The sequence below is a fragment of the Podarcis tiliguerta genome, assembly GCF_965153285.1.
Source record: "Podarcis tiliguerta genome assembly, chromosome: 16".
NCBI lineage: Eukaryota > Metazoa > Chordata > Lepidosauria > Squamata > Lacertidae > Podarcis > Podarcis tiliguerta.
In genome coordinates, this window is record NC_139549.1 from 7,937,396 (window position 1) to 7,950,380 (window position 12,985).

Below are 12,985 nucleotides of genomic sequence, written 5' to 3' on the forward strand. Positions count from 1 at the left end.
GTACCGCTTTGGCAGGAAGGTAAACAGCATTTCTGTGCACTGCTCTGGTTCGCCAGAAGCGGCTTAGTCATGCTGGCCACATGACCCAGAAGCTGTACGCCAGCTCCCTCGGCCAGTAAAATGAGATGAGCGCCACAACCCCAGAGTCGTCCACGACTGGACCTAACGGTCAGGGGTCCCTGTATCTTTTTAACCCTGGTTTAAGGAGGTGTTTGGTGCCTAGCTTATATATCTGAGTTTCTAACACTGCTGTTGAACCTCTCGCCTCTCAGCCTTTTGTAGGCTTCTGCAGACCACCTTGTTTAGATGGGCCTTGGGTTTGGATAAAAACCACCAGGGTGGTTTTCATTTGATTCAGTTTATCTTTTGTTATCAAACTTCCCCCACCTTTGTTATTCTGTTGTTTTTCCTAAATCTCACCATGAGAACATGGGGAACTTTCTTATGCGCAGCGAAACCTTAGCTCAGTTATGTCTATGCTGGCTTCCCAACCCTCCCTGCATGCAGGTCCCAAGCTCAATCCCTGGCATTTCCAGAAGGGACCAGGAGAGACTCTGTGCCTGACAGCCTGGGGAACTTCTGCCAGTCAGTGTGGACAATGCTGTACTAGATGGACCAGTGTTCTTAGTCAGTAGAACACAGCTTCCTGTGTTCCTATGTGGCAGGTATAGGACCTGGGACCTTTGCCTCGCAAAGCACTTTGAGCTACAGCCCCACAGACTCCTTTCTGAAACCTCAGAGAACCACTGCTAGTCAGTGTATAGATGATACTTATCTGAATGGACCAATGGTTTCCAAATTCCCACCATCCCCAACCATTGGGCCATGCTGCCTGGGGCTGATCAGAGTTATAGTCCAAAACATCTGGAGAGTACTATGTTGCGGAAAGCATATTTAAAACAACAACTTACCAGCCGGTATAAGACATAATGATTGTGGCTGGGTGAACTGAGCTGAGGTCTTAATTGAGAGGAGGCGTCTGCCGTGCTTGCAAGAGGAAGAGGGGAGGTTGGGCAGGAGCCAGAGGGCAGGTTAAGTGGGGTCGTGCCAAGTGGGGACTGGGACAAAGGGACGCTTGTGCCAAGGACAGCCAGGTCAGCCCTGAGGCCACAACGTTTGATGCAGAGCCTTCCAAACAATGGCTTGTGTTTGGACGTAATGCTCAACCGCAGATCAGCGCCATGGGAATGGGCCTTGGCAAGCACCCTCTCTCTTTGCTTCTGGTGCAGCCCCAGGGACCAGATCAGAAGCTCTCGCTTAACCACAGTTACTCATTCCACCCAAGCTGAGTCACTTTGGTAATCCAAACAGAGTGGCAAACAAACCAGGATTGTGAACCACAGGTTGAAGCTGGCTTCTTTCACTAAGCCAGCCTTCCCCAACATCATACCCTCCAGGGTTTCCCACAGCATCCGGTTATAAGGACAGGACTACATGGGCCATTGGCTCTTCTTATGTCCTTGTGACGTTGTTGGACTCCCATCAGCCTCAGCCAGCATTGCCAGTGGTCAGGGATGGTGGGAGTTGGGAGTGAAATTGGGGGAAAGTGCTCTAAACCATAGTTAAGACTAACCACAGTTTATGCTGGTTTGGGGATAGCGAATAACTATGGTTATTTGAAAACCAAAGCAAATAATTCCTGTTTCCTCACAGCCTTGCCTGAGGAGTGGAAGGGAAGTTCTCAAGCTCTGAAGCTGATGCACAAAACTTCTTGCCCATGGTTTAGTGTTAGGTGCAAGCTCGGCCAATCAGGCGGCCAGGATAAAAACCAGTAGGGGCATGAGCCTTGAATGGCAGGAAGCCCCTGTGGCTTTCTTTAATCACTAGGCTCTCCTGTAGGCATTGAAGACCTGAGTGCTGACCTTACCAGGGATCAAACACATGTTTCAAGAAAGTGCATCTGTGGGTTCTTGGATACCTTCCTTGGCATCCCAAGGTCAGACAAAGCAAACAGTCACTTGCCAAGTTCTGGGTTTTTTTGGCGGGAGGGAGGGAGAGAGAAAAACCCTATTTGTATCACTCCCAGTCCCTGCCAGAATTTTGTCCCTGGAGATCTCGGTCACATTGGGATTAAAGGAGAACATAGGTGTGCCCCTCGCCGCATGCTCCCTAACCCCAGATGATGCAGTCAGAACAAACTTTGGTTGCAATTAAAATAACTTTGCACAGCAGCGGGGTGTTTGTACTGAGGTTTCCGTAGTCCCCATTAAAGCAAGGCTTTTCTGTTGGGAACTGTTTGCATAACCATCTCCTCTGGAGCCTAGGAAGGGTCTTTTTCACAGGTATAGAAACTTACTGGGGGGGATATTTACCAACCTGCCAAATTATTTGGCTGCAGGCATCTTTGATAAACAGAAATGAAGGTCACTTAGGAACATAGGAAGCTGCTTTATACTGAGCAACTGTTGGTCCATCTAGCTTGTTATTGTCTATATCGATTGGCAGTGACTCTTCTGGGTTTCAGGTAGGATATTACCAGCCCTGCCAGGAGATTGAACCTCTCGGCCTTCTGCATGCAGAGCAGATGCTCTCTCCAGTGAGCTGTTGTGGGTCTCTGAAATACAATAGTAAGATTTCACTCCTCACGGTTGTGAAGAAATGGATGGTTTTAAACCTGGGACCTTCTGCACACAAAGCAGATGGTCTTCGGCCCTTCCCCAGACATTTACCCGGGAGCAACCCCAAGTTTGCAACAACTGAGATAAAGAACTCCCCTACCTGAAAAGGTTGAAGCATTTGGGACATGCTAGCTTAGAGAATAGGCGAGTAAGAGATGACATGATAGAAGTTCGTAAAATTATGCATGGCATGGAGAGCGTGGGTAGAGCAAAGTTTTCCTCCCTCTTTCGTAATCCTAAGAAACACGTGGGTGTCCAATAAAGCTGAATGTTGGAAGATTCAGGACAGATAGAAGAAAGTCCTTCCTCATACAACGCATAGTTAAACTACGCCCGCAGGAGAAAGTGACGGCCAGCAACTTGGATGGTTTTAAAAGAGGATTGGAGAAATCAGTGGAGAATAGGCTTTCAGTGGTTAATGGCCACAGTTGCTGTGCTCGGCTTCTGCTGTAAAAGGCTGGTTAAACTTGCTGGAAACCACAGGAGAGAAGAGGGTTCTTGTGCCCAGGTCCTGTTTGCATCTGGTTGGACTCTGCAAAAACAGTGCATTGGACTAGTTGGGCCATTGGCCTGATCCAGCAGCCAGGCTCCTCTTATGTTCCTAAGACTACAGACTTAATTTGTCATTTAAATTGAGCGTGAGCCCCCTTGGACTCAGTGAGAATTGCTTCGGAGCAAATTCCAGCAGCACATTTGCAAGCTTTGAAATGTGTAATACAGTAGCGAGGTACAATTCTACTCTGTGATGCTGAATTTTAGCTTGTGGGGCTGGTGTTAAGTACCCACATGCCAGTTTTGTGAGGCTATTTTTGTTAAAGGTATTGTTTCATTCTAACTCGGAGTGGTGGGTTTTTTTTAAAAAAAAACCTCCTTTTTTGTTAAGCTGCTTTTTCTTTTTTAAAGAAGGCTTCTGTGTTGGAATTTTTTTGTCAAAAAGGCAACCTTATCAAAATGGAATCAATGAATTGGTTAGACAAGGAGGTGATTAATCAGCAGTGGAATGATTTAATCACCTGACAAGGACTGGTTTCTGAGACATACACTTAAGTGTGTGTGTGTGTGCGCGCGCACACACACACACACACACACACACAGAGAGAGAGAGAGTCTGCAATGCACATCTTCCCTCTCAACATGTCCCTGCATGCCTGACTGTCTTCTGGCTCCGGGCTTGTCCTCCAAAATGCGTTCCCAGCCAAGCCTGCTCCGGAGGTGGGGGAGGTTTGCCTTCAGGGCTGTGATAAAAAGTTGTCTGAGGACAGATGAAAGCATGCCAACGTATTGTTTATTGAGCCGGTTTTGCTGCTCATGAAGATTTGTACCCCACTTTTCTCACAGAGGCTCGGCAGCAGCTTTTGATGTGTCCTGGCGCTACCAGTCTGCTTACTGGACCAGGAACAAAGTTCTTCCGTTAATTCACAGAACCCTAAACAACGAACACTGAGTGCCTTAAGGACAACCTGCTTCTGATAGTGGTCACTTATGGTGGTCCTCCATTATATTGCGGTTCCCTGGTTTATACCAGGGACTGAGCCTTTAGTGTCATAGCTTTTAGTGTCCGTCTCTCATAACTCTAGAGCGGATGGCACATCCTGAATGATGCAAGATTCGGGGCAGATAAAATACATTCTTCACGCACTGCATGACGGGAGGCAGTAATGGCCACAAACTTTGGCTTTAAAAGAGAAATGGACAAATTAATGGAGGAGAAGGCTTTCAACAGCTACTAGCCATGACGGCTATGTTCTCCCTCCACCGTCAGAGGCAGGAGGCCTCTGAATACCAGTTGCTGGAAGCCACAAAAGGGGAGAGTTGTCCTGCACAGGCATCTGGTCGGCCACTGTGAGAACAGGATGTTGGACTGTATGGGGCACTGGCCTGGTTCAGCAGGACTCTAATTATGTTCTTGGGTTCTTATTAATCTCTTACTGCAACAGAGCTGGGTAGTCTTTGGTCTGGTTGCACTGAGTCATCCATGGAGCCCCCGAGATCAAAGGATGGCAGCCACAAAGTGGGAAATCCTGCTATCCTCTGCCAAGGCTCAGTGTATTGTTTTTATTTCTCCCAGCCTTCCCCAGCCCCTCTGGATCTTGCTAGGCTCCCAGCTCCCATCATCATCCCTGACATCTGGCCATGTTGACTGTTGCTGGGACTAACAGGAGTTGTGAGTTCAGCAGCATCCAGAGGGTACCATATTAAGCAAGACTCAGATCAAGAATGAGGATGTCCTGAGCTTCAGCAGAAGACCTCATAGAGTTTTCTGAGCCCATTCAGCAACATCAAATCCTTTGGAATCTATTTTTTGTTTGCATGTTATGTAATGCGCTTGTAAATGATTGTCAAGTGAGAAACCTTCACTATAGAACACAAAGACGTGTGAAAAGTATACACTGAATCCCATCAACATCGGGAGCAAAAATGGGGAAGGGAGATGAGATAGAAAAACAGTTCTGGAGCATAGGATTTGTGTGGAGGAAGCCAAATTCATCTTCTGGCATCTCCATTGAACAGGCATTTCTGGAAAAGACCTCCAAACCCAAGACCACTGGCAGCTCCCACCAATCAGAGGAGACGGTCTGATTCCCAAGTGGCTTCATATGTTCTGATTAGGGATGTAAGAACGAGGGTGATTTCTGTTTCCACCTGCCTTCGTCACATTCAGCATTGTTTCCATTCCACTGCAGTTCGGTTTCTGCCAAATACTATTTTACTCATCTTGCTGTGCACTGTTTAGCATACTTATTTAAGTAATTTATGGATTTAATGTCGTTAAGGACTTGCTTCCATACCTTTCTTACAAATGCTGGGGAAACACAGTTTGAATGGTGAGGAACTGCTCATTTATATATACTTTGTGGGCTGAAAATGGTGAATACATGTTGGTGTTTGATGGATTTAATTTCTGGGCATGGGACGAATAAGCAGGCACCAGCAATTTCTGTTTCCATTTTCGATGGACTTCTCTGACATCTCTAGTTCTGATACACTCATTATGAGTCTGCTACACTCCTGTCCTCGAAATCCTGTCTCAAATGTCACTGTAAAAGCAAGCTGCTTTTTAAAGCTACTCGTTTATCCACATCATATACTGCCACGCACAAAGCAATAAATGTCCGAACTCCTATAAAGGAAATCAGATAGTGTATCAGGACTAGCGTTCTTCTCAAAAGCTCCCCAGCCACATGTAGCACCTTGGCTCATCTATGGCAAACAAGTGGTTGCTTCCAGCAGAAGCTTCACTCATTTAGACTGCTGAGTGCCTATGTGGCCAAGTGATATAGTGAGAGATTTTTGTGGATTAGTGCCTTCTAAGGACTTGCAAGCAAGGCTGTCAAATGTCAGTACATGTCCGAAGAATATATTTTACTTTTTCTGAGGGGAGGGGGGAGAGGCCATTAGGGATGAGGGACAAATTCTGTTTGGTTCGCATTTAAAGGTGATAGCACCTAAATTGCGCTTTCTGAAACAATACATGAATCTAAACAGCTGTCCTGCAAAATTCACACCTCGCTGAATTTTGCAACTCTGGGCAAGTGGGGTCAAGTGTGCATAAAAATACATCTGTCAGTGAAAATAATATACAGGCATGCATATTAGGGGACATTGCTTTGCAAACGTGTGTATTAGGCAAAGTTGCATCCAAAACTGTGTATCCTGGGAGCAGCTCACACTAGAATTCTGATCAGTTTTCGTGAGGGCAAATCACAAACCAATGTGAAAATAACTGACCTAAGGATTAGAAATGAAAGAAACTTGAAAACTGCTAGATTCCTTGAAACTCCTCTCTCTTTATTCATTCATTTTCCTACATTTATATCCTGCCTTTCCTCCAGTCTTGGAACCCAAGGCAGCTAGCATGTGGTTCTCAGGAGGTATCCCATCCAGGCACAGACCAGACCCAGACCTGATTTGCTTCTGCAAAGCGGAAACCGTGTGCCTTCAAACCATACCCATGCAAATGGCATTTTGCATGGTGGCCCATCAGATGCCTCTGGGAAGCCAGCAAGAAGGATATGGAGGAAGCCCTCTAGGGTTGGGTTTGGTATTGTTCCCAGCAATGAGTATTGAGAGGTTGACTTCTTCTGCACTTGGGGGGGGGTCCGTTTTTAGCCATTGTGGCCAATAGCTACTGATTGGACTCTCCTTTTCTGTAAATTTTCCTAGGACAGGGCTCAGAAACCTGTTGCCCTCTAGTTGTTCTTGGGCTCCAGCTCTCACCCATCCCCAAATAGCATGGCCAATAGTGAGGAGTGAAGGGAGCCGTAGTCCAACAACATCTGGAGGGCTCCATGTTCTCCATTCCTGGCTTTGGAGGTGTGATACTGAGTGTCACATCCTTGCCATCCTTGTTTCCCCCCTGACCGTATCCCCTGCTCTCCCTTACCATGGCAGGATGGACCGTATGACAGAGGACGCCCTGCGCCTGAATCTCTTGAAGCGGAGCCTGGACCAAGCCGACGAGCGGGATGACGTCCTGGCCAAGAGGCTGAAGATGGAAGGGCATGAGGCCATGGAGCGCCTCAAGATGCTGGCGCTGCTCAAGAGGAAGGACCTGGCGGGCATCGAGGTGCCCCATGAGCTGCCCGTCAAGCAGGACGGCCTAAAGGTCTATGAGGAGAAGCTGAATGGGAACATGAGGCCCCACACGGACAGCCGGTCTTCGGGGAGGCCGGGGAAGGAAAACATCAATGAGGAGCCAGTGGACATGAGCGCAAAGAGAAGGTAGGGAGCCCTTTTGTGTTTGTGTGTTTATCTTCCTATATACATAAATATGTAAGGCTGTCATCATGCAGCCCCAGTGGAGGATTTGTAGTGCCTTATCCTGGGTTTCCATGAAGAAAAACCAAAGAGACCAAGAAAATTGAGTTTTGTGGTTGCATGGGGTAGGAAAGGGAAGCACTAGGGAGTTAATGTGGCGGGAATGGCAGGGGGTCTTGGTTGGTGAGTGGAGCGAGTCAGTGCATGAATGAAGGAATGAATGAATGAACGAATATCTATTCCACCTTTCATTCTACAGTCATAGGGCTCTGTACTAAAGATAAAATAAAAACTTCAGTACACTGAGTGGGGTGTAGCGGTCAGACAGTGTCGGACTAGGACCTGGGTGAGACCAGGGTTCAGACCCTCCACTCAGCCATGAAGCGCGCTGGGGTGACATTGGGCCAATTGATATCTTTCAGCCGAACCTACTTTGCATGGTTCTTGTGAGGACAAAACGAGGAGGGAGAAACCCGCATATGCCACGTTGAGCTCCTTGTGGAGGGGAGAGAGCAATACAAATGTAATAATGAGCAAATAATGGAAATGACAGCAGCGTTTAAAAAAAGGCAGCACCATAAAATGACAGTACAGTTGGGGGAGAAATTCATCAAATCCATCCAAACCATACTACCCTCTCCCTCCAAATGCTTGGCAAAAGAGGTATGCCTATGTATGTAAAAAGAACAAAGCAGCAAGACATAACCTGGTGTGGAGGGAGTTTAATATTTGTCATTAAGAAGGATAGGAGCACCCTTGGCTCAAGGATCTATTTATCTCCCCTTTTTGTTCTTGTCAGTACTGTGCAACTATGTGGAATGTCTTAAGACTGAACATTACATGTCTGAAACTTTGGCAAGCCACTGCCAGCCTGTGTAGACAGCACTGAGCTCAATGGACGAAAGGTCTGACCTGCCTGATGTGGCAGATTCCCATGTTCCTAACTAGATGAGATTTTTTAATGATGCAAATCTAACTCATCACTTTAGAATAGCCACGCTTACAATAATTGCGGTCTGCTTATTTAATTTATTTGCTTTGGGTGCCCCTTCCTAGGCCTTTCCTTTTCCCAAAGGCAATGAGGGGAGTTGTTGCCAATCACATTCTGTTCAGTTTTTTTCTTCTTCAGAGGAACACAGTAATTGACAAAGCAGATGTCTTAATGGATCTGGGTCAGGCTTATTAATTTCTGTGGGGCTACTCTGAGTAGAACTTATTTGTATAAGACCCAAGGGGCTTCCTCCAGAGCCAGTATTTTGACACCCATCCTTTGTCAATTTCACTTGATTCCAATATGCTATGAAATGTCTCTCAAGTTGTGGTTTTTATATAATTCATTTCACGTGGTGTTCTCTTACACAGACACGTGTGCGTGTGTGCGCATGCACATATCTCCAGCCCTACCGTTAGTTAGTTAGTTAATTAATTAATTAAGTAAGTAAATGTCTATACCACCCTTCATCTGAAGATGACAGGGCAGTTTGCAATATAAAAACACAAAAATGCATAGCATAATAACAAACGAAAACAGTTAAAAAGGACATGGAACAGGCTGTCTCAGGCTGGGCAATAGCAGTGAGGTCCTGGGAGGGGACAGAGTCATGCCTCCTGTGTGGGCCACACACTGCACCCCTGACCTGACGCGGTGCCCTCAGATGGAAGCTGCCCTTGGTCCATCTAGCACAATATTGTCTCCACTGACTGGCAGTGGCTCTCTGGGGTTTCAAGCAGGGGGCATTCCCGGCCCTACCTGGAGATGCTGGGAATTGAACGCACAACCTTCTGCACAAAAAGCTGGTTCTCTGTCACCGAGCTGCAGCTCTCCCCTTCACCCCCCAGCCATATCCTGGCTTAGTTCAGTCATGCTGCCAGTAATAGAGGAAGAGGCATTCCAGTCGGTTTCTCCGTGTGAAAAGGGGACATTGCCACCTTGTCTACTGCCTCAGGCGGCAAAAGGTCCTGGGCTGGTCTGGCATCAGCACCCCTATGCTAGTTCTTTTTTAGCAAAATCTCAGCTGCTCTGGTATTTTGCTGGAAGGGTTTGCTTGAGTTGATTGCTTTGTTTTGAATGCTGTGCTCAGTGGGCATTGCATAAAAGCATGGGCCCTTGCTTGCTGGATCAGGCCAGTGGCCCCTCTAGTCCAGTATCCTGTTCTCACACTGGCCAACCAAACTGCGAATCTCCCAGGATGCTGCATCCATAGTCTCTTCGCCCCCAGTGCATGGGGACCTCACTACATCCTTCAATCTGCCCGCCCGCCCCTGCCTTTATCACTGGTCCAGGGGGAGGGAACAGGTGTCAACCAGCCCCAAGGTTTGACTGACATGGGCTCCATCTCAAGATGTGAAATCCTGACTCACTCGCGCAGCTCAGAGGCGCAGTGCCAGCCGTGGGAGGGAGCAAAGCGTCTCTAAGGCAGGAAGCGCCACGGGTGCCACTCTGTTTGGCGGGTGGCAATGCTGATGGCGGCAGCCCAGGCTGCCTGCCTGCCATCTGCTCTTCCGCCCCTGCTCGCCGGTCATCATCATCCTCTTGTTCCCTTTACACTCGAACAGAAGGATCTTCCGGGGAGCTCGGGGTGCGGGGCTTGGTTAGCAGAAAGCTGTTACCGACTACTCAAAGAAGACCCCCTAAGAAAAGCCCTGCAGCTTAGAGGAGGCAGAGCATAGCCATTATGGATGGTAGCCTCTTTCCTCCTCGAATTTGTCAAATCCTCTTTTAAAGCCATCCACCCATAACCCCTCTCATCAGGCAAGAGGAGGAGGCAGGCAGAATTGGAAGAGCTGGACAGATCAGACCCAGGGGGACTGATCCGCCGCAGAGGATCTTGCTCAGTTGTGTTTCGGTGTTAATCGGGGGTTAGTGGGGTAGTTTGTCTTTTCCACCCTAGGTAAAATAATGCCTTCTGCATACACAACCTTTCCCCAAGACCCCAAAGAAGTGGGGGGAGAAGCTCTGCAGTCTCTTTACACTAGGGGCGTGGAAATCTGTGCACCTCCAGAGGGTGTTAGATTCTGGCCGACGGCAGCTAGCATGGGCAGTGGTTAGGGCTGATGGAAGTTAAGAAGCAGGAGAACATGTGTTGCATTGATAAAGAACATAAGAAGAGCCCTGCAGGATCAGGCCAGTGGCCCATCTAGTCCAGCGCCCTGTTCTTGCAGTGGCCAGCCAGATCCCCATGGGAAACCCCCAGTTCCCAGGACCCTGAGCACGAGAGCACTCAGCCCTCCTGCATTTCCCAGGAACTGGCATTCAGAAGCCCTGCGGCCTCTGGCCGTGGAGGCAGAGCACAGCCATTGTGGGTAGTAGCCATTGATAGCTTCCTCTTTCGTGAATTTGTCCAATCCTCTTTTAAAGCCATCCTGGTTGGCGGCCACCACTGTCTTCTGTGAGGGCAAGTTCATAGCTCAGCTGTGCGCCATGTGAAGAAGTTGTAGTGGAGGGTTGCTTTTTGAACTCAACAATATGGTGCCCTCCGGGTCTGCCTGGAGTCCCATCATCCACGGTGACCCCTTGGCTCATGCTGACTGCTGGGGCTGACGGGAATTGGGAGTCCAGCGTGCTCCAGAGAGCCACAGTTCTGCCACCCCCTTGCAAATCCGTTGCTTTCTGTGAAAGGCTGAGGGTTACAGAGCAGGTCGGGATCTGTGTGAACCTATGGGTTCTGAAAATAGCCTTTTCAGGCACTCAGTCTCCCTTCAGAGTGGCATTTTCCCTCGCTTCAGATTGATTAAAGTTTAGTGTGCTTGACGCTTTGTTCCACCCGCCCCCCTCCTGAAGTGTGACATAAAGCCATCTGTGCTGGGGGAGAGCTGTGCAACGTTGGCCACACCAGTCCCACTTTCCTGTAGAGAGAGGGAGGGGAAAAATCTTAAGATCCCTGTCAAAGGAAGAAATAATTGCAAGGAGTTGGTCCTCCCCCCCCCCCTCGGGGAAAAAAGCTTCAACAAAAAAATGATGACTGAAAGGCTAAGGACCCGATTACAGTTTTCATAAACCACGAAGTGATTTCATGGCATGAAGTGAGTAGGCAAAGCTTATGATACAGATTGGGATTGAAGCAGGCTAGATCCTACTCAGAGTAAGACCGTTGATGGATTCTAGTTCATTATGGCCGTGATTTTGATGGGTCTAGTCTAGAGTAGGATTTAGCTGGATGCAATCCGTTATACCGAAACGTAATCCGTCTCATTGCTCGTGGAGCTTCAGTGTGCTTGAAGTTAATGTGTCCGTCTTCTGACTGTATGGAGCTCTGTGTGTGCTCTGGTGTCCTCTTCCAGTTTCATACCTGAGGCACAGTGTATGCTAATGCCTTGAAGCCGAGGCCTGTTGCTCTTGTCAGGATCCTAAGAAGTGCAGCTCTCATCTAGAGGCTTACAAGAGCCCCTCGGGCTTCCATCCCTCATTGTGTCAGAGAAAAGTTTGAAAAGCATGGAGGGCATCATTTGGGCCTCATGGTGGCAGAGGTTTTGAAAATGTAGGGCCCCTATATCAGTTGGTAGAATATTGCACTGGGTTCCTTATAACATGGAATTCCACCTTTTCAGAATTCCCTCTTTTGTGGGAGCATGCGCCTAGTCCTCTTGGGAATGCTGCAAATGTGTAAAAACAGAAAAGTTGTGGCTTTCGAGGCTTAGTACAAGGGGAATATGTGGCCGTGTGCACATTACCCTTTACTCCTCGTCCACTGCTCTCCCACTGCTGGTTTCTGAAGCCGAGCACACATGACGCAAGCCACATGCCATATGTATCCTGTACTCTCTCGAGAAATCCTGCTGTTTGGTGTGCTTTCCCTCAAACCTGCTTCCATCCGATTTGAAAAAGTAACTCACCGTTAAGCTTGTGAGGTGTGTCCATTTGAGACAGCCATTGAGCATGCTCAGATGACAGCTTCACTTGATAGGAGTTTTGGGAGGAGTTGCAGGCAAACAAATCAGATAATGGACTTCAAGTGAAGGCACCCCTGCCAGCTGCGTATGACAGTGTTAAAATGTGACTTGAAATGCGCGGGGGGGGCAGGGAGAGAATGATCTCCCTGTGTTTCGGTATGCTAATGTGTACATCACCTGTGTGTCTGATGCTTAGTGCATGGAGGGATACGCTCTGCCCAGCCCTCCCTCTCTCCTTTAGCCCCATTCCTAGTTGTTCTGCTCCTCCCTTTCAACTGTTCCTCTCTAGTATTTGAGGCACACACACCCTCCCGGCCTTAATTTTACAAAAGCCCTAGTTGTGTGCGCAAAATAAACGGTGCCAATAGCATAAATTTACACACAATGCCCATTGGTCAGCCAAAGTTAAGGGCAGAGACAATTTTCCTGTTACAATGCTGATTTTGGGAGGGGGGTTAATTGCCAACAAAAAAAGCCCTGTGTGATGTCATAAAGCTTGGCAGCAGCGCTTGGTTACCGCTGGATGACATCGCCCCGTCTCCGAGTGACAGGAAGTGGCGGCCGCTGCTGGTTGCCCAGCGATTCCACTTCCAGGTCACTGTTTGACCCAGACCCTGCTTACAAATCTCTTCCTGAAAGGGAGAATCTTTCCAAGGTTGCGATGAGTATGGAGTTCAGGTATATCCTCTTTCCTTGTGAAAACTCTGGGGCTTCTCTTA

General features: G+C 48.1%; 1 protein-coding gene across 11 annotated transcripts in view; it reads left to right on the forward strand.

Moving 5' to 3' along the window:
• The window catches only part of GATAD2B (GATA zinc finger domain containing 2B), a 67,148-nt gene that overhangs the window by 35,172 nt on the left and 18,991 nt on the right, over nt 1-12,985 (forward strand). For 9 of the 11 annotated variants that reach the window (XM_083416606.1, XM_083416611.1, XM_083416613.1 and 6 more), the window contains exon 2: nt 7,011-7,340. In XM_083416606.1, coding sequence (XP_083272732.1) covers nt 7,012-7,340 — 329 coding nt within the window. In that variant the 5' untranslated portion in view covers nt 7,011. Of the gene's footprint in view, nt 1-7,010; nt 7,341-12,774; nt 12,945-12,985 lie in introns of those variants that run through there. The other 2 variants (XM_083416607.1, XM_083416608.1) reach the window with 1 other exon arrangement.